Source organism: Pongo abelii, chromosome 9 (genome assembly GCF_028885655.2).
Source record: "Pongo abelii isolate AG06213 chromosome 9, NHGRI_mPonAbe1-v2.0_pri, whole genome shotgun sequence".
Taxonomy (NCBI): Eukaryota; Metazoa; Chordata; class Mammalia; order Primates; family Hominidae; genus Pongo; species Pongo abelii.
This window is the reverse complement of record NC_071994.2, coordinates 8,676,886-8,697,039: the sequence shown is the minus strand read 5'-3', so window position 1 is coordinate 8,697,039 and position 20,154 is coordinate 8,676,886. Positions and strand designations below refer to the sequence as shown.

Here is a 20,154-nt window from a genome sequence, read left to right as displayed (position 1 = left end):
TTTTTTTTTTTTTTTTTTTTTTTTTTTAAGACGGAGACTCGCTCTGTCACCAGGCTGGAGTGCAATGGTGTGATCTCGACTCACTGCAACGACTGCCTCCCAGGTTCAAGCGATTCTCCTGCCTCAGCCTCCTGAGTAGCTGGGACTACAGGCGCGCACCACCACACCCAGCTAATTTTTCTATTTTTAGTAGAGACGGGGTTTTACCATGTTGGCCAGGATGGTCTCGATCTCTTGACCTCGTGATTCGCCTGCCTTGGCCTCCCAAAGTGCTGGGATTATAGGCGTGAGCCACCGCGCAGGGCCTGCACTGGGGTTTTAAGTCCCAGTAGTTTTAAGTTAGGGCTGCTCTCCTCAAGAAAAAAACTCATACACACAGATGTGCCACATTTTGCATTCAATTTCAGGGGTTCCAGGGATACACTGACGCCCGTGTGGAGCTCCTTAACAGTCTTAACAGTTCACGGGGCGCAGGTTTTAAAAATCCAATCCAGGGCCAGGCGCAGTGGCGCATGCCTGTAATCTCAGCACTTTGGGAGGCCAAGGCGGGTGGATAGCCTGAGCTCAGGAGTTCGAGACCAGCCTGGCCAACATAGTGACCCCCTCCCCGCCCACCAACCACCTACAAAAAAATACAAAAATTAAAGGGGGTGGTAGCTTACGCTCGTAGTCCCAGCTACTGGGAAGGCTGAGGTGGGAGGATCACTTGAGCCCAGGAGGTCGAGGCTGCAGTGCGCTGTGATCGCGCCACTGCACTCCAGCCTGGGCAACAGAGTGAGATCCTATCTCAAGGGAAAAAACAAAACAAAACAAAACAAAAAAAACAGGGAACGTGGGAAGGAAAGGTTCCCTGACGATACTGGTTATAGCGGGTCTGAAGCTGGGCTGTGGAACTGGAGATCTCGCGAAAACAACACCCGTTGGAGCCACGACCCTAGGAGTCCACTAAGCGAGCGCCCATTGTAGGAGGGAGGTGTCTACGGAAAGACCGTGAGGTAGTGAACACCCCGTTGCCGGTGAAGTGCAAGCGCAGGGAGACCGGGGAGGAACTTCCAGCCACGAAGACACAGGCTTAACGGGCTCTAAGTCTTTCCAGTTCTGGGATCCCACCTCCTGGTTAATACCGCCTCCCTTGAGGAGCGCATGCGCAATGGGGCCACTGGCTCAAAGAACCCACCCGACCGGAGACCGCGCGAAAGTGCAGTCGAGCGCTGACACCGGCCTTCCCATGAGCCTTTAGGGCAGGCTCCAAGGCGAGCGACGGAAGCAGCCGCTCTTAGTTTCCGGCAACACGACAGCGGCTGCCGAGCGACCCGGAAGTATTCCCATTTTGCGTTGTCTGGGCTCGGCGGCAGCCGGGCTCGGAGTGGACGTGCCACTATGGGGTCGTCCAAGAAGCATCGCGGAGAGAAGGAGGCGGCCGGGACGACGGCGGCAGCCGGCACTGGGGGCGCCACCGAGCAGCCGCCGCGGCACCGGGAACACAAAAAACACAAGCATCGGAGTGGCGGCAGTGGCGGTAGCGGTGGCGAACGACGGAAGCGGAGCCGGGAACGTGGGGGCGAGCGCGGGAGCGGGCGGCGCGGGGCCGAAGCTGAGGCCCGGAGCAGCACGCACGGGCGGGAGCGCAGCCAGGCAGAGCCCTCGGAGCGGCGCGTGAAGCGCGAGAAGCGCGATGACGGCTACGAGGCCGGTGAGGAGGCGGGGCCTGCGCAGGGGGCGGGTCGGGCAGAGGTCCCGGGACGCGTGGGTCTAGGTGTGCGCGCAGTGTCGGCGAAGCTCTCTAGGCCAGGAAACCCCCAAGCTGTCTATCAACTCTATTAAAATAGTCTTCTACGGGATCCTTTGAGCCCAGGAGTTAGAGGCTGCAGTGAGCTGCGGTCCCGCCAGTGTACTCCAGCCTGGGCAGCAAAGCGAGACTCTGTCTCAAAAAGAAAAAAGTCTTTCTACGGTTGTTTGGGAATAGAGGTTGACTTTCTCCACTTAGCTCCTTGAGGACAGAGGGCTTCTGTTTTCCTCAGTTGTCTGGTACAATGAGTTTCTCAATAAATATGTTGAATGAGTGAATGAAGTAGTGTCAGCATATACAGAGGCAAGAAAAACCTGGTATTGGACGAATCGTGTAGGGCCCATGGTAGAGAAATGAGGGAGTAAGATAGATAGGGATGTGAACACAAAGGGCCCTGTACTGTAGGCTGTGTTAAGAACTGTAGATTGTCTTGAGGAGAGTAGGGAGCCATGGATGTGAGTTGAGGAGTGAGTTGCTCAGATCCGTATTTTGTAAACATCACTGGATTGAGAACTTAGTCAAAGGTAGTCAGAACTGGAGACCAGGAAACCAGGAGGGCTATAGGCCAGGGGAGGGCTGATGGTGGCCTGCACCAAGGCAGCAGCAGTGGGATTGAGAGAAGTGGACAGGTTGGAGAGGTGTTTTGGAGGAGGAATGAACAGAACTCAGCACTTGTATGAGGGTGGGAAGAAGGAATGGAGGATGACTCCTTGACTTTTGGCTTGAGCAGCCAGATAGGTAGTGGGTGTCATTTCTACTGAAATTGAGGAGTAGGGAAGAGAAGCAGATTTGGAGCGGGGGTGGGGGGAGATAGTTCACTTTTGGGGTTGTCAAGGTTGATGGTAATGGGGAAATCCAGAGTTTGGACTGGATAAAGCCATTGGGAGTCAGTATCTGGGTGGCCAGTGAAGCACCTGAAAGAATGTGACATGAAAAGCGGGGGTCAGGACTAGAACCTGAGAAATGCCCTTATGTTAGTAGTCGGCAGAGAAAGATGTTACCAAAAAAAGGAGACAGAGTAACCAAAAAGGCAGGAAAACCTTTGTGTCATGGGAACTTTGGAAAGAGAGTATTGTTAGAAGGAGGGAGTGATCAGCAGTGCCACATACCACAGGAGATCAAGCAAAACCAGAACCAAAAAGAACCCATTAGATTTAGAAACGAGGAGGCTGGTGACCTTGGGGAGCCTGGAGAGGTTGGGATCCAGGGCCCAGGTGGAGAGAGAAGCCTTTAAGATAAAGGAGAAGGTAGGATGTGGGATGGGAATGCAGGAAAGGAAGCGTTGTTTTTTTGTTTTGTTTTGTTTTTTTGAGACAAAGTCTTGCTCCGTTGCCTAGGCTAGAGTGCAGTGGCACGATCGCAGCTCACTGCAAGCTCTGCCTCCTGGGTTCAAGCAATTCTCCTACCTCAGCCTCCCGAGTATCTGGGATTACAGGTGCGCACCACCGTGCCTGGCTAATTTTTATATTTTTAGTAGAGACGGGGTTTCACCATCTTGGCCAGGCTGGTCTCGAACTTCTGACCTCGTGATCCATCTGCCTCAGCCTCCCAAAGTGCTGGGATTACAGGCATGACCCACCATACCCAGCCCAGACCTTGTCTCTTAAAAAAAATGAAAGAAAAAAGTAGAGGGCAGAGTGGTGACTACAGCATTTTGGATGTCTTGGGTCGGGAAAGGAAGGTGCGCAGAAGAGGCAGGGCTCTGAGACTGGACTCGGGCAGAGGAGCTGCTGGGGAGCTTTGGTGGAAGAAGCTGCTGTTTTCTGGTGTTTCAGCAGGCCCAGGTGCTGGTGAGGGGCCCTCATCTTTGATCCTGTAGCTAGAGCCAACGATGCTGGCTTCTTGGCCCTGTGTTCAGCTCCTGAGCCATGCTTCTTCTTGTTCCAGCTGCCAGCTCCAAAACTAGCTCAGGCGATGCCTCCTCACTCAGCATCGAGGAGACTAAGTGAGTACTGTCTCCCTTGCTTCTACTTTGTTTTTCTAAGAGAGGTGGCTCTGGGGCCAGCATGGGGGAGGCTTTCTCACATGAAAGTGTGCTAATCGGAGTTGGAAAGATTGTTTAAATCATCTTAGCCAACAGTTGAGTTATAGAAGAGAAAACTAAAACCTAAGAGTAAGGTGGCATTCACTGGTTAGACGCAGACCAGGCTGGCGCCCATGGTTCCTGCTTTGGAGGCCAGGACCCTTCCCAGTGTCCTAGGCTGCCTGGGGCCGACTGTGTGTTTGGGACCACTCACTCCCACCCTGTTTCTCCTCCTGTCTGTCTGGAAATGCACATGGCACCCTGTGTCTTTGATAGCCCCTAACACTTGTATCTCTTGTTCTCAGTAAACTCCGGGCAAAGTTGGGGCTGAAACCCTTGGAGGTTAATGCCATCAAGAAGGGTGAGTATGGGGCTGAGAATAGGGTTTGGGGGAAAGAGGCCATCTGAAGGGGTCTTTGAAGAGGGTGGGGTTAGAGGGCAGGTTCAGCAGTGTTTAGTGGTCTTACACATGCATATTTGCCGGAAGGCATGAGGTCCCTCCTTGCTGGTATAATGGGGATCTGGGGCTCCGCCTGCTCTCTGAGTTGGAGCCGTGGCCGTCGCATACTCACTTTGGTTGTGAGGAGTTGTTAGATGGACTGGAAGATGTGCACACTTGCTGTAGACTGGGCTGTGCGGGGGTGGGTTTGTTGTTTTTCTTTAAAGCACGATTTGAGGGGCTTTGGAAGCCACAGAGGGTCCTGTCGTGCTGCATGGGTTGGCCAGGAGTGTGGGGATGACGTGGGAGCAGGGAGGTGAAGGATTGTTCCTTCCTGTCCTGACCCCTTCTGGCCCCCTGAGCTGGAAGGGGGCAGGGTGAGTGGCTCCCTCCTCTCCCCACCAGCCATGGGCGGGCATAGCCTCACGTCTGGGCCCCCCTTCCAGAGGCGGGCACCAAGGAGGAGCCCGTGACAGCTGATGTCATCAACCCTATGGCCTTGCGACAGCGAGAGGAGCTGCGGGAGAAGCTGGCGGCTGCCAAGGAGAAGCGCCTGCTGAACCAAAAGCTGGGGTGAGGGGTCCAGGCCAGGGCAGGCAAGGGAAGGGCTGGGGAGGCCACCGTCCTTGGCTGCCTCTTGAGTGGGGTGGGGAGCAGGAGCTGGGCTCCTCGAACATCACTTTCTCCCCTCTTCAGGAAGATAAAGACCCTAGGAGAGGATGACCCCTGGCTGGATGACACTGCAGCCTGGATCGAGAGGAGCCGGCAGCTGCAGAAGGAGAAGGACCTGGCAGAGAAGAGGGTGAGCACCTGGGCAGCATGAGGTGGTCGCCTAGTGCTTCTGGTGGTGTGACTGGGCACTGAGGCAGGGACCGACCCCAGAGAGGTGAGACGGGGCTCGGAGAGGGGAAGGGCCGTGGTCAGTAGCATCCACTTTGGATTCTCAGCAGCTTTCCTGCAAGGCCTGCCCTTTTTGCACTCCGCTTGGTAGAGCCCTGAGTGTTTTCTGGTGATGCTGAGTGGCCTGAGGTCCTAGGTCACCCCTCCCTGTCCCATAGGCCAAGTTACTGGAGGAGATGGACCAAGAGTTTGGTGTCAGCACTCTGGTGGAGGAGGAGTTCGGGCAGAGGCGGCAGGTGAGGCTGCAGCAGCCAGGGTGGATGGTGCAGGGGGCATTGGTGACCTTGCTACTGGAATCCCAAGGTTGGGTGCGTGGAGGGAGGTTTCTGACTCGCCAGTTCTTCCCTTAGGACCTGTACAGTGCCCGGGACCTGCAGGGCCTCACCGTGGAGCATGCCATTGATTCCTTCCGAGAAGGGGAGACCATGATCCTCACCCTCAAGGACAAAGGTGATGCGAGCTGGGTGCCCTGGGTGGGGGCACAGCCTCTGCTGAGTTGCAGACAAGTGTGAATGGCCACTGCTCTGTTCTATCCCCAGGCGTGCTGCAGGAGGAGGAGGACGTGCTGGTGAACGTGAACCTGGTGGATAAGGAGCGGGCAGAGAAAAATGTGGAGCTGCGGAAGAAGAAGCCTGACTACCTGCCCTATGCCGAGGACGAGAGCGTGGACGACCTGGCGCAGGCACGGCCCGGGCAGGCTGGGCGGTGGGGGGCTGAGACGGAGAATGTCGGGAATGGGGGCTCGGAGGAGGTGGTGGCTCAGTGGCTTTTCAGAAGCCAGCCTGGGTCCCAATCTGTACCTCTTGCCTTGCAGCAAAAACCTCGCTCTATCCTGTCCAAGTATGACGAAGAGCTTGAAGGGGAGCGGCCGCATTCCTTCCGCTTGGAGCAGGGCGGCACAGCTGATGGCCTGCGGGAGCGGGAGCTGGAGGAGATCCGGGCCAAGCTGCGGCTACAGGCTCAGTCCCTGAGCACGGTGGGGCCCCGGCTGGCCTCCGAATACCTCACGCCTGAGGAGATGGTGAGCCCTCCCGCGCCTTATACTCGGGGTCACGATTCTCCCTCCCCCCGGGGCTCCTGCACTGCCTACAGGCACTGAGAAGAGAGGGCGAGTATTTGTGTTCACAAAGTGCTTGGCCTTGTGGGCGAGCACTAAATGGCAACCGGGGGAGGCACCAGGTGTGGACGGGTCAGGGCTGCTGAGCCAGATGGGCCCCAGTCTGTTTTGGCTCTGCCATGCTGCCAGCTCATGCCTTGGGTAAGCCATTTAACTGTGAGCCTGGGGCGCCCCATCTGGAATGGCAATGACAGGAGCCACCTCCTGAGGTTGCTGTGAGGATGAGTGACAGCGTAGGTGGGGGGTGACTGAAAAGGTTTGCGTGGATTCTGTCCGCAGAGTGACTGTGTGAACGTCAGGTAGACAGCTGGTGCGGTAGGCGTCTTGCTCAGTGGATAAGAGCAGGACTCTGGAGCCAGACTGTCCAGCTCTCCCACCTAGGAGCTGGGCAACCTTGGGGAAGGTACTTAACCTCTCTGTGCCCCAGTTTCCCTAGCTCACCAGTGGAATTGAGATAGTAACCACCCCACGTGTTGCTCTTGTGTGGGAAGCGCTCAGGACAGTGGTTAGCACAGAGGAACACCAAAGAGGCGTTCACGCTCGAGGGCTTGTAGTGGCCTGCCTTTCCGTTGCCCCCGCCCCATGTCTCGCCCCTCTTCCCCTCAGGTGACCTTTAAAAAGACCAAGCGGAGGGTGAAGAAAATCCGCAAGAAGGAGAAGGAGGTGGTAGTGCGGGCGGATGACTTGCTGCCTCTCGGGGACCAGACTCAGGATGGGGACTTTGGTTCCAGGTGGGCTTGGACACGATGGTGGGGTGAGATGGCTGGGCTGGGGTGGCCTGGGGGCTGGTGCTTACCAGAGAGGCCTCCTTCCCTCAGACTGCGGGGACGGGGTCGCCGCCGAGTGTCCGAGGTGGAGGAGGAGAAGGAGCCTGTGCCTCAGCCCCTGCCGTCGGACGACACCCGAGTGGAGAACATGGACATCAGTGATGAGGGTGAGGGCCCGGCTGGGGGTGGGAGGGGCAGGGACAGGAGCCACGGGTTGGAGGAGATGGTCTGAGCAGGCATCCCCTGCCTTTCCCCCAGAGGAAGGTGGAGCTCCACCGCCGGGGTCCCCGCAGGTGCTGGAGGAGGATGAGGCGGAGCTGGAGCTGCAGAAGCAGCTGGAGAAGGGACGCCGGCTGCGACAGTTACAGCAGCTACAGCAGCTGCGAGACAGTGGCGAGAAGGTGAGGCTGGGCACGGGCAGGCCTAGGGCTGCCAGTGCGTCGGCAGTCACCTGTCCTCACGAGCACCTGTGTCATAGGCAACAGCCACATTCCTGTCTGAAGCCTCTTTTCCATTTGTTGTTTGTTTTCTGGGGTTTGTTTTTTTTTTTTTTTTGAGACAGAGTTTTGCTGTGTCACCCAGGCTGGAATCCAGTGGCGCGGCCTCGGTTTACTGCAACCTCCACCTCCCAGGTTCAAGTGATTCTCATTCCTCAGCCTCCCGAGTAGCTGGGATTACAGGCGCCTGCCACCAGACCCAGCTGATTTTTGTATTTTTAGTAGAGATGGGGTTTCACCATGTTGGCCAGGCTGGTCTCCAACTCCTGACCTCATGATCTGCCTGCCTCTGCCTCCGAAAATGCTAAAATTACAGGTATGTGCCACCGCGCCCAGCCCTTTTTTCTGTTTAAAGTCATGTTTTGCAAAAATTTTTAGATGCCTGCTTTAGTAGGGGATCCTTTCCTCGCCTCTCTCTTCTGTGCATGTTTGTTGAATGCCTGCTGTGAGTAGTGCATTGTTCTCGGCCGAGAAGGTCATTGGTGAACAGGACAGCCATGGGGCCCTGGGCTCATGGAGCTGGCTTTCTAGAGTGTGTGGGGGAGAGCGTGGGGAGCTGCAGTGACTTTGTGAATGCAGGAACGGTAATTTCTGATGGTAATGGGAGCTGGGCACTCAGTAAACCAAGATAATGTGCTGGGGGTTGGGATCTTAGACAGGAGAGTGCAGGGAACACCTTTCCAAGGTGCTAGTTCAGCTGAGACTTGAGTCACACAGAGAAGCCAGCCTTGCGGGGGGTTAGGGGTGGCAGCAGGTGGACAGGCTGGCGTTTACGCAGTAGACCAACCAGCAGGTGTCTCAGGAGAAGCGACCTGAGAGTGCCTGAGGGCCAGGGAGGCTGGAGCAGAGTAGAGAGTGAGGGGGTGGCGTGAGCTGAGATGGAGAGGTAGGGGGCCAACGCAGGGGGAGCCTTGAGCCCATGGTCGTTGCTGCCCCACAGGCACAGTGGGCCGGGCACTGCTCACATGCTCTGTGTTTGTTGATTCATTCCATCCTCCCAGCAACACCCTATGAGGAAGGTTCTGTCACCTCCATCATTCCAGAGGCCACACTTTTTAGCCCTACCCCACATTTCTTACCTAGGAAGAAGCCAAGAAAGGGTGTCCAGGAGAGGGAGCAAGGGAGGGAAGCTTCTGATACTACTGGGAGGCAAAGTGGGGACAGTTGCAGTGGATTCAGGACCGGGAGGATAGGGGAGTTGAGGAAGTGAAGGCTGAACCCAGGACGGAGGCCAGGCTTACTGTTGAACGGCTGGAGAGGACGTATTTGAGGTTTAAGGGCATATGGTCTCTGTCAGGCACCTTGGATGCTCTGCTGTTACAGGGAAAACAGCCAAGACAGTCTGTAAGTGAGTGGGCGTGGCTGGGTTCCAGTAACTTTATTTCTAAGAACAGGTGTTGGGACATAGTTTGCTTGGCTAAAAAGGAACAGAGAAATGGGGCGATAGGCTGACAGGACTGTTTTATGACTAAAATGAACATAAGGGTTTCTAGCCGCATGGATCTCAGCCTGCCTGCACACTAGACTCACCTAGGAGGTTGTTTTTGTTGTTGTTTTAAGAAACAAGATCTCGCTCTGTTGCCCAGGCTGGAGTGCAGTGGTGTGATCATAGTTCACTGCAGCCTTGAACTCCCGGGCTTAAGGGATCCTCCTGCCTCAGGCTCTCAAGTAGCTGAGACCACAGGCGTGTGCCTGTGGGTCTCAGTGTGTTGCCCAGGCTGGCCTCAAATTCCTGAGCTCAAACGATCCTCTCGCCTCCACCTCCCAAAGTGCTGGGGTTACAGGCATGAGCCACCAGGCCCAGTCTAGCCTAGAAAGTTTTTGTTGTTGTTGTTTGAGACGGAGTCTCGCTCTGTCACCAGGCTGGAGTGCAGTGGCGTGATCTCGTCTCATCCTGGGCTCAAGCAATTCTCCTGCCTCAGCCTCCTGAGTAGCTGGAACTACAGGTGCGTGCCACCACGCCCAGCTGATTTTTGTATTTTTTAGAAGAAACAGGGTTTCACCATGTTGGTCAGGCTGGTCTCAAACTCCTCACCTCGTGATCCACCCGCCTCAGCCTCCCAAAGTGCTGGGATTACAGGCATGAACCACCACACCCGGCCACCTAGAAGGTTTTTTAAACATATGAGCCACACCCCACACACTGTGCAGGCAAAAAAGTGGAAAGCCTATCACAGTGAACACCTTCGTCCTCTAGAGTGGAAAGCCCATCACAGTGAGCACCTTCGTCCTCTAGAGTGGAAAGCCCATCACAGTGAACACCTTCGTCCTCTAGAGTGGAAAGCCCATCACAGTGAACACCTTCGTCCTCTAGAGTGGAAAGCCCATCACAGTGAGCACCTTCGTCCTCTAGAGTGGAAAGCCCATCACAGTGAGCACCTTCGTCCTCTAGAGTGGAAAGCCCATCACAGTGAGCACCTTCGTCCTCTAGAGTGGAAAGCCCATCACAGTGAACACCTTCGTCCTCTAGAGTGGAAAGCCCATCACAGTGAACACCTTCGTCCTCTAGAGTGGAAAGCCCATCACAGTGAACACCTTCGTCCTCTAGAGTGGAAAGCCCATCACAGTGAACACCTTCGTCCTCTAGAGTGGAAAGCCCATCACAGTGAGCACCTTCGTCCTCTAGAGTGGAAAGCCCATCACAGTGAGCACCTTCGTCCTCTAGAGTGGAAAGCCCATCACAGTGAGCACCTTCGTCCTCTAGAGTGGAAAGCCCATCACAGTGAGCACCTTCGTCCTCTAGAGTGGAAAGCCCATCACAGTGAGCACCTTCGTCCTCTAGAGTGGAAAGCCCATCACAGTGAGCACCTTCGTCCTCTAGAGTGGAAAGCCCATCACAGTGAGCACCTTCGTCCTCTAGAGTGGAAAGCCCATCACAGTGAGCACCTTCGTCCTCTAGAGTGGAAAGCCCATCACAGTGAGCACCTTCGTCCTCTAGAGTGGAAAGCCCATCACAGTGAGCACCTTCGTCCTCTAGAGTGGAAAGCCCATCACAGTGAGCACCTTCGTCCTCTAGAGTGGAAAGCCCATCACAGTGAGCACCTTCGTCCTCTAGAGTGGAAAGCCCATCACAGTGAGCACCTTCGTCCTCTAGAGTGGAAAGCCCATCACAGTGAGCACCTTCGTCCTCTAGAGTGGAAAGCCCATCACAGTGAGCACCTTCGTCCTCTAGAGTGGAAAGCCCATCACAGTGAGCACCTTCGTCCTCTAGAGTGGAAAGCCCATCACAGTGAGCACCTTCGTCCTCTAGAGTGGAAAGCCCATCACAGTGAGCACCTTCGTCCTCTAGAGTGGAAAGCCCATCACAGTGAGCACCTTCGTCCTCTAGAGTGGAAAGCCCATCACAGTGAGCACCTTCGTCCTCTAGAGTGGAAAGCCCATCACAGTGAACACCTTCGTTCTCTAGAGTCAGTAATTATGAACGTTGTTATAGTTCTTTTCTTTCTCTTCTTTTTTTCTGACCACTGCGAGTTGCAGATATCATGACACTGCATCCTTAACGACTTCAGCAGGCATCTGGCGAAATCAGGGCCTTCTCCCGCATAGCCACACTGCCCTAACAAGCCCATAAATGCTGTAAAACAGCAGCTCACATGCCCAGATTCTGCAGTTATCCCCCAAAATGTCTTTTTAATTTTTTGTTGTAAGCAGCATCCAATCAAGTTTCCCACCCGCAAAGGAGCCTTTTCTGACTAATGGAGATTCTAGAGTATGTGGGAGAGACAAATTTATGACGGAAGAAGAAAAAGATTTTGGCAGGCGGTGGTGGGGCCTAGAGTACAAGTGGAGGGTGGGCTTGAGTGAAGCCAGCTCGTATCGTCATTTATTTCGGGAGGGAAGGTGGGGAGGGCACAGCAGCTGTGGGTGACCTTGTTTAGGGGAAGTCAAGGCAGCCCATATCCGATTGTTCCGGTGTTTTCCAGTGAAGAGGTGGCAGGGGGTGGCGGTGCGAAGAGACGGGAGATGCTGTTCTGGAGAGTGGAGGGCAGATACACCACGGGAGAAGAGCAGGCCTCCCAGGCAGCGTGGATGGTGGGATTCATGAGCTGAGGAGGGGGATGGTGGGATTCATGAGCTGAGGAGGGGGATGGTGGGATTCATGATAGGAGGGGGATGGTGGGATTCATGAGCTGGGGAGGAGGATGGTGGGATTCATGATAGGAGAGGGATGGTGGGATTCATGAGCTGAGGAGGGGGATGGTGGGATTAATGCTCTGAAGCAGTGGATGATGGGATTGAGGATTGGGTTTTCTAGGGAAGAGGGACAAGGCAGTTAAGGGTTTCACAAAGGAGAGGTTCTCTTGATTTCCCCCTGAGTCTAAACTGGATAATGAGGGACATAACAGAGAATGATGGGTGTGAGGACAGGGCCTGGAGTTGTGATGTAGTTGAAGAATTGCTGGATTGAAGTTGTTTTTTTTTTTTTTCTTGAGATGGAGTCTTGCTTTGTTCCCTAGGTTGGAGTGCAGTGGCGCAATCTCTGCTCACTGCAAACTCCGCCTCCCGGGTTCACACCATTCTCCTGCCTCGGCCTCCCGAGTAGCTGGGACTACAGGCGCCCACCACCACGCCCGGCTAATTTTTTGTATTTTTAGTAGAGACGGGGTTTCACCGTGTTAGCCAGGATGGTCTCGATCTCCTGACTTCGTGATCCACCCGTCTTGGCTTCCCAAAGTGCTGGGATTACAGGCATGAGCCACTGCACCTGGCCTGGATTGAAGTTAATACAGTCAATGAGCTAGAAAGAAAGGATGGAGAGGACAGAAAGGATCCTTGGAATTGAGGGGTTGTTTTGTCTTGTGACAGTATCTCACTTTGTTGCCCAGGCTGGGGTGCAGTGGCTCTATCTTGGCTCACTGCAATCTCTACCTCCCTAAAGGTGCTCTGTCCACATCCAGTCACTAGGGGTTAGGGCTTCCCCATATGAATTTAGGGGGTACACAATTCCTAGATAGGACAATATATTATCAAGATGTCCATCTCATGTAGTTCATTTCTAGGTTAAATGCAATTCCAGTAAAAATCCCAACAGGGATTATTTTGGAAGCTGGCAGACTGATTCTGAAATTGGATAAAGTAGGGGCATGGTGGCAGTGTGGGATTGCATAAGGATAGACTAATAGAACAGAGAGGCCAGACAGAGGGGCCCCGAGACAGAAGCGTGTCCCAGTGGGAAGAGATGCTCATCAATGCAGCGAGTGGGCGTGGGACAGTCCGTTATCTATTTGGGGAAAAAATGAAATTGGGTTTGTACCGCACACCTTGCAGATAGATTAAGAACTTCAAAGTAAAAACTTAACATTTGGGAATAAAATTAAGGAAACTACATTTATAACTTTTTGGTAGAAAAGATTTTTTCAGTTGTTAGCATAGCCAAGGCAGGAGAATTGCCTGAGGCCACGAATTTGAGACCAGCCTGGGCAACATAGCAAGACCCGCCCCCCCACCAACCCCATCTCTAAAAATGTTTTTTTAATTAGCTGGGCATGGTGGCATGTGTCTGAAGCCTCAGCTACACTGGAGGCTAAGGCAGGAGGATTGCTTGAATCTAGGAGTTCGAGGTTATAGTCAGCTGTGATTGGACCACTGCACTCCAGCCTGGGTGATAGAACAAGATCCTGTCTCAAAAAAAAAACAAGAAACCCACAGGTTCCATGGGTGAGTTTCTTCAAGAAACCATGAAGAAAAAAGTGAACACATAACTACATAGAAATTGAGAACGTGGCTGGGCACGGTGGCTCATGCCTGTAATCCCAGCACTTTGGGAGGCCGAGGTGGGCAGATCACGAGGTCAGGAGATGAGACCATCCTGGCTAACACAGTGAAACCCTGTCTCTACTAAAAAAAATACAAAAAAAATTAGCCGGACGTGGTGGCGGGCGCCTGTAGTCCCAGCTATGTGGGAGGCTGAGGCAGGAGAATGGCGTGAACCCAGGAGGCGGAGCTTGCAGTGAGCCAAGATCGCACCGCTGCACTCCAGCCTGGGCGACAGAGTGAGACTCTGTCTCAAAAAAAAAAAGAAATTGGGAACGTAAGTTTTTTTTTTTTTTAACAAAACATATCATGAAGAATATAAAAAGGCAGACCAAAAAGAGAAGATATTTGCCCATATATACAACCAAGAATGGGTTGGTGTCAAGAGTATACAAACAGACAAAACAAATCAACAAAATAGAAAAATAGGCGAAAGATGTAGATAAGACAGGCAGTTCACAGAAGAGAAAGCCTAACTGACCAGGAAATAACCCAGTGAATCCAGCTTCAGGAGGGATCACGGAAAGGTGAGCCAAAACAGTGAGGCACCTGCCACCCGCCAACAATTCCGCAGAAAGGTGCAAGCCTGACAGTAGCGAGTAGGAGTAAAGGACATGGAGCGGCCGGAGTCCTCAGCCACGCTGCTCACAGCCATGGGCAGGAGTCTCATCAGACAAGAGAGGGAACGTGTGTGTGCCCAGGGCCCACCCCACACCTCTCCTGAGTGTGCCCATGTGCACCAGGAGACATTGTCAGTGGGCCTGCAGCCGCAGTACTTGTGACAAAAAAAGTCCATCCTCAGTGGGCTAGAGAGCCAGATCAAGGAGCATCCAGCTCACGGGCTGTGATTCCATAGTGGAAACTGATGAGCTACAGCCGTGTGCATCAGGGTTACTCTCAGAGGCACAGATCTTTTTTACAAAACAAATCATAGAAGAGTCATACAGTGTGACTCAGGTTATAGAATAATTAATACACAACAAAATAACTGTTCAGGGGCAGGTCCTTATGTGCCAAAGCCATGAAGACGAGCCGGTGAGTCATGACCATGGATGGGGAGGGGACACTCAGGTCTGGGCAGGGCGTTAGTGATGCTGCCCCAGCCCCAGGCAGGGACATGGGTGTGTGTTTAGTTACTGTTTTAAAAACGGTATCAGGGGCCGGGCTCACACCTGTAATCCCAGCACTTTGGGAGGCTGAGGCGGGTGGGTCACAAGATCAGGAGATTGAGACCATCCTGGCTAACATGGTGAAACCCCCTTTCTACTAAAAATACAAAAAAAAAAAAAAATTAGCTGAGCATGGTGGTGCATGCCTGTAATCCCAGCTACTCAGGAGGCTGAGGCAGGAGAATCACTTGAACCCGAGAGGCAGAGGTTGCAGTGAGCCAAGATCGTGCCACTTCACTCCAGCCTGGCCAACAGCGAGACTCTGTCTCAAAAAAAAAAAAAAAAAAAAAAGAACCATATCAGCCGGGTGTGGTGGTTCACGCCTATAATCCCAGCACTTTGGGAGGCCGAGGTGAGTGGATCACTTGAAGTTGGTTTCGGGACCAGCCTGGGCAACATGGTGAAACCCTGTCTCCACTAAAAATACAAAAATTAGCTGGTTGTGGAGGCGTGCACCCGTAGTCCCAGCTGCTTAGGAGGCTGAGGCAGGAGGATCACTTGAACCTGGGAGGTGGAGGTTGCAGTGAGCCAAGATCGCACCATTGCACTCCAGCGTGGGTGACAGTGAGATGGTCTCAATAAATAAATAGCATATGATGCATTAGATATACCTCCTTTTATGTTTACAATGTTCATTAAAAAATAAATGTTCCTGGCTGGGCGCAGTGGCTCACACCTGTAATCCCAGCACTTTGGGAGGCCAAGGCAGGTGGATCACGAGGTCAGGAGATCGAGACCATCCTGGCTAACACAGTGAAACCCCGTCTCTACTAAAAATACAAAAAATTAGCCGGGCGTGGTGGCAGTCGCCTGTAGTCCCAGCTGCTCAGGAGGCTGAGGCAGGAGAATGGCGTGAACCTGGGAGGCGGAGGTTGCAGTGAGCCAAGATTGCGCCACTGCACTCCAGCCTGGGCAACAGAGCGAGACTCCGTCTCAACAAAATTAAATAAATAAATAAATAAATAAATGTTCCTGGCCGGGTGCAGTGGCTCACATCTGTAACCCCAGCACTTTGGGAGGCCAAGGCGGGCAGGTCATGAGGTCAGGAGATGGAGACCATCCTGGCTAGTACGGTGAAATCCCATCTCTACTAAAAAAAAATACAAAAATATTAGCCGGGCGTGGTGGCGGGCACCTGTAGTCCCAGCTACTCGGGAAGCTGAGGCAGGAGAATGGTGTGAACCCAGGAGGCGGAGCTCGCAGTGAGCCGAGATCGCGCCACTGCACTCCAGCCTGGGTGACAAAGTGAGACTCCGTCTCAAAAAGAAAGAAAACTTAAAAAAAAAAAAAAAAAAAGTTCCCGGATGTCCTGGAAGATTTTTTTTTTTTTTGAGACAGGTTATTGCTCTGTTGCCCAGGCTTGAGTGCAGTGGCAAGATCACGGCTCACCATAGCCTCGACCTCCAGGCTCAAGCGTTCCTCCCACCCCAGCCTCCCAAGTAGCTGAGACTACAGGCATACACCACCATGCCTGGTTGATCTTTGTATTTTTTGTAGAGACTGTGCTTCACCTTATTGTTCAGGCTGGTCTCGAACTCCTGGGCTCAAGTGATCCTCCAGCCTCGGCCTCCCAAAGTGCTAGGATTATAGATGTGAGCAACCACCCAGCCCCTGGAAGAATTTTTTTTTTTTTTTTTTTTGAGACGGGGTTTCACGCTGTTGCCCACTCTTTTGAGTGCAGTGGTGTGATCTTGGCAGCCTTGATCTCCCGAGCTCAAGCAATCCTCCCACGTCAGCCTCCCCAGTAGCTGGGACTATGGGCGTGTGCGACCACAATGGCTAATTTTTATATTTTTTGTAGAGATGGGATTTGGGTATGTTGCCCAGGCTGGTCTTGATCTCCCGAACTCAAGCAATCCACCCGCCTCAGAAGATTTTTTAAAAAAATGAATGTAATATAAAGTGAAAGAGGGGTGCAGAAGTGGACATAGTGACTCGAACCTTCACTGAGCAGTGAGGACTTTGCTGTCTGGGCTGCGGGGTTGAGGGAGAAGTTTTTTAAAGAGGGGAGATAGTGGGTAATCGTTGTGTGTGGCTGGGCATCTGCGACAGGAGGGAAAGCAGAGGGTGCCCATGCCCTTGTGGGGTTCGCTGCATTTAGTGCTGGCAGCATGAGTGAGTTCTCTTCCCGTGTCACGGAACCTGCTTCCTTGGTGAAGCAGGAAGCGAGACGCTGGGCCGTGGGAAGTCAAAAGAGTGGGCCACCTCGCCGCCCTGCGGGTTCTAGAAGTGCTGTCTACAGAGTCCCAAAACCGGAGTTTGTCGGGGGAGGGGCGGGTGGCAGGAGGGAGCCTGGAGGAAGGAGTTTGAGGCTGAGGTAGTGTGTGAGGGGCTTTGGAGGGGGATTGGCACAGGCCTGGTCAGGAAGGCCCTGTAGGATGTTGGGTGTTCATTGAAAGGGCATCCAAACCCATTGATGGGTTTGGAGCAGAAGAGTGACCCCAGTGAAAGAGGTGCAGAGTGGAGTCAGGAGGCAGACAGCAGCTGGGCCTGCATGGGCTGTGGGCGTGGCCTGTCTTGCTGCTGCCAGGGAGGACCCTTGGGTTCCTGGGTCTCAATGGCATCACCCCAGAAATTGCTGGGTTTGCCCACAGCCGCTCCCTCCCCCAGGTGGTGGAGATTGTGAAGAAGCTGGAGTCTTGCCAGCGGGGCTGGGAGGAGGATGAGGATCCCGAGCGGAAGGGGGCCATTGTGTTCAACGCCACGTCCGAGTTCTGCCGCACCTTGGGGGAGATCCCCACCTACGGGCTGGCTGGCAATCGCGAGGAGCAGGAGGAGCTCATGGTGTGTCTGGGGCAGCCCTGTCCTCTCCTTCCCTCGGCTGGGTGGGCTGGCTGGGGACCGGGGCCGACCCTGGTCTTTTGTGCCCCAGGACTTTGAACGGGATGAGGAGCGCTCAGCCAACGGCGGCTCCGAATCTGACGGGGAGGAGAACATCGGCTGGAGCACGGTGAACCTGGACGAGGAGAAGCAGCAGCAAGATGTGAGGGCCACGCCGCTGGGGGGTGGGTGTGGCGGGGCGCTCAAGCTGGAGATGAGCACCGGGCTCAGTGTCCATCCAGAGTGGGCTCTGCAGACCTCCCAGGGCGATCTGAGGAGTAAATGAGGAAATTAAATGTTGTGGAGGCCTGGTGCCTGGCGGGTGGTGACCAGTGCGTGGGGCTGAGAAGAGCCGGTATGGCCTGCTAACCACCCCTGCCACGTGTCCCCTAGTTCTCTGCCTCCTCCACCACCATCCTGGACGAGGAACCGATCGTGAATAGGGGGCTGGCAGCTGCCCTGCTCCTGTGTCAGAACAAAGGTAGGGAGCTCAGGGCAGCCATGACTTGGGTGGGCCTGGGTGCTGCTGCAGGTGCAGGCAGGGCCCCCTCCGGTCCCCTCTGCTGCCCCTTTCAGTCCCAATGCTGGAGCCAGCTGTCCGGCCCATAGCCACTCCCTCCCCTCCACCGTGGCATCTGTCCGTCTGCTCTGCCTTTGAGGCTCCACACCTGCTCCGGGAAGGAGAGGGGAGTTGAAACTGTTCCAGCTGTGGCACAGAGAGCCCTGGTGTTAGGACCCCAGCTCTGGCATTTCCCTGGCCAGTGGCCCTTGGCAAGGGGCTCATTTCTGCATTTTTGCTTTGTCTGTAGAACAGGCCTGATGGCTTTCCAGAGGCAAGGAAAGGGAGATGCCCCCGCAGGGCCTGCTCTGCCTTCTCAGGCGGTGCTGGAGCTGCGGCTCTCAAGGGGTTGGGAGTCTCACAACCCCTCCGTCCCTAGGGCTGCTGGAGACCACAGTGCAGAAGGTGGCCCGGGTGAAGGCCCCCAACAAGTCGCTGCCCTCAGCCGTGTACTGCATCGAGGATAAGATGTGAGTGTGGTGGGGCATGTGCAGGGCTGAGGGGCCTGTGCCAGCTCAGAGCTGCGGGACCACAGCAGGCAGCAGCTCCTCACACTAAGGCCCCCTCTGTCTCGGGCCAGGGCCATCGATGACAAGTACAGCCGAAGGGAGGAGTACCGAGGCTTCACACAGGACTTCAAGGAGAAGGACGGCTACAAACCCGACGTTAAGATCGAATACGTGGATGAGACGGGCCGGAAACTCACACCCAAGGAGGTGAGCAGGGCCTTTTGCAGGCGGAGGCCCAGCCTGCCACAAGGAGGCCAAGCCCAGGGCCATGCAATGCCCCAGGGTCCTGGCTCCACCAGCCTCTGGCTGGGGGCCTGGTGAGTGCCACGGATGGGGAGGGGGCCCTCAGGGCCAAGAAGGGCTGTGCCTCAGTTTGTCTCTAGTGGGCACAGCAGTCTCTTCGCAGGCCTGGCAGGAGGGTCAGACAGGCACTCGGGACCTCTGCCCTCCTGTCCTCACCTGCGTGAGCCCTTCCTGACCCGCAGGGCCATTGCAGCGTCCAGGCCCTTGTAGCACTCTCGTAGGCTGCCTGACCCTCCTGCCCCACCATTCAGCTGCCCCCGTGCTCTCTGGGGTTTGTCTCCCTCCAGCCCCAGCCCCAGCATCCAGGCCCAGCCCCTGCGTGGCAGGTCTCCAGGTTCCCCATGCTCTGCCACCATGGCGGTGCATCCACTAGCCAAGCTGGTCTCCCGGCCTCTGCTGGGGCCCTGCAGGGTGCCAGCGTCTGTTCTCTTTTCCCATCCCCTTCCCACTGCACCCCAGGCCTGGCATTGGGGTGAATCAACACCCGCCCTGTTATTATACACCTTGTGGGCACAGGTGGCTCTGGCCCCACCCAGGGCCCTGCAGCTCCCCTCATGCCCTGCGCCCCCTCATGCCCTGCGCCCCCAGGCTTTCCGGCAGCTGTCCCACCGCTTCCATGGCAAGGGCTCAGGCAAGATGAAGACAGAGCGGCGGATGAAGAAGCTGGATGAGGAGGCGGTGGGTGCCCTTGGGGACGTGGGGGGCCCTGTGCCTGCCGGGGCAGGGGTGGCTGGTGTGTGGGGCCTGCTGCAGCCCTTTCTGAGTGGCCCTGACCCCGCAGCTCCTGAAGAAGATGAGCTCCAGCGACACGCCCCTGGGCACCGTGGCCCTGCTCCAGGAGAAGCAGAAGGCTCAGAAGACCCCCTACATCGTGCTCAGTGGCAGCGGCAAGAGCATGAACGCGTGAGTGGCTTGAGGCTGGTGGGGTAGGGTGTGGTGGGGAGGGGTGGCATGGCCTGTGCCCGCCTCTGCAGCCTCACGCCCCTGTTCTTCTCTGCAGGAACACCATCACCAAGTGACAGCGCCCTCCCTCCCCGGCCCTGCCTCAACCTTCATATTAAATAAAGCTCCCTCCTTATTTTTTCCTCCCTGGTTGTGGTACAGATTCCAGGGTTAGATCTTTGGTTGGGTGTGGCACAGAGTCTGGCTCCTGCTAGGTGAGACCCGGCCATCAAATGACACAAACAACTAAACGACGGAAGAGAGAGCGATTCTGGGTCCTCTAAGGCTCCTTCCTTCTCCCCTCGCTGTCGGTCACACCTCTGCAGGGCCGGCTCTCTGATAGAAAGTGGAAGGCGGTTTTAGAAACTCGTCACCCTGCTCTCTCCTGGCCTCGGGGGCTGCACAGGTCACTGTCCTGTAATGTCTCCCGGTCAGAGAGCCCAGGACTGCCCAGCCTGGTGGGCTGGGGATTGGGCTTTGGGTAGGGCACAGGTGCCACCTTCTGTCCTGGCTGTCCTGTGCCACCCTGGTCTGTGTCTAGAGGAGTGAAACTCCCAGGGTTGGGC

The 20,154-nt window shown here is 55.1% G+C and overlaps 1 protein-coding gene across 1 annotated transcript; it reads left to right on the top strand.

The window, feature by feature from the left end:
- Positions 1–31: 31 nt before the first annotated feature.
- On the top strand, positions 32–19,731 carry SART1 (spliceosome associated factor 1, recruiter of U4/U6.U5 tri-snRNP). Its single transcript, XM_024255728.3, has 20 exons — positions 32–1,693; positions 3,677–3,734; positions 4,118–4,173; positions 4,698–4,824; positions 4,948–5,053; positions 5,310–5,387; positions 5,502–5,601; positions 5,691–5,833; positions 5,966–6,172; positions 6,875–6,999; positions 7,087–7,202; positions 7,294–7,436; positions 17,066–17,239; positions 17,328–17,438; positions 17,669–17,756; positions 18,214–18,304; positions 18,415–18,550; positions 19,235–19,324; positions 19,428–19,549; positions 19,647–19,731. Exons 1-20 carry the CDS (start codon positions 1,381–1,383, stop codon positions 19,663–19,665), a joined length of 2,403 nt encoding a protein of 800 aa, XP_024111496.2. The 5' UTR covers positions 32–1,380; the 3' UTR covers positions 19,666–19,731.
- Positions 19,732–20,154: the final 423 nt, after the last annotated feature.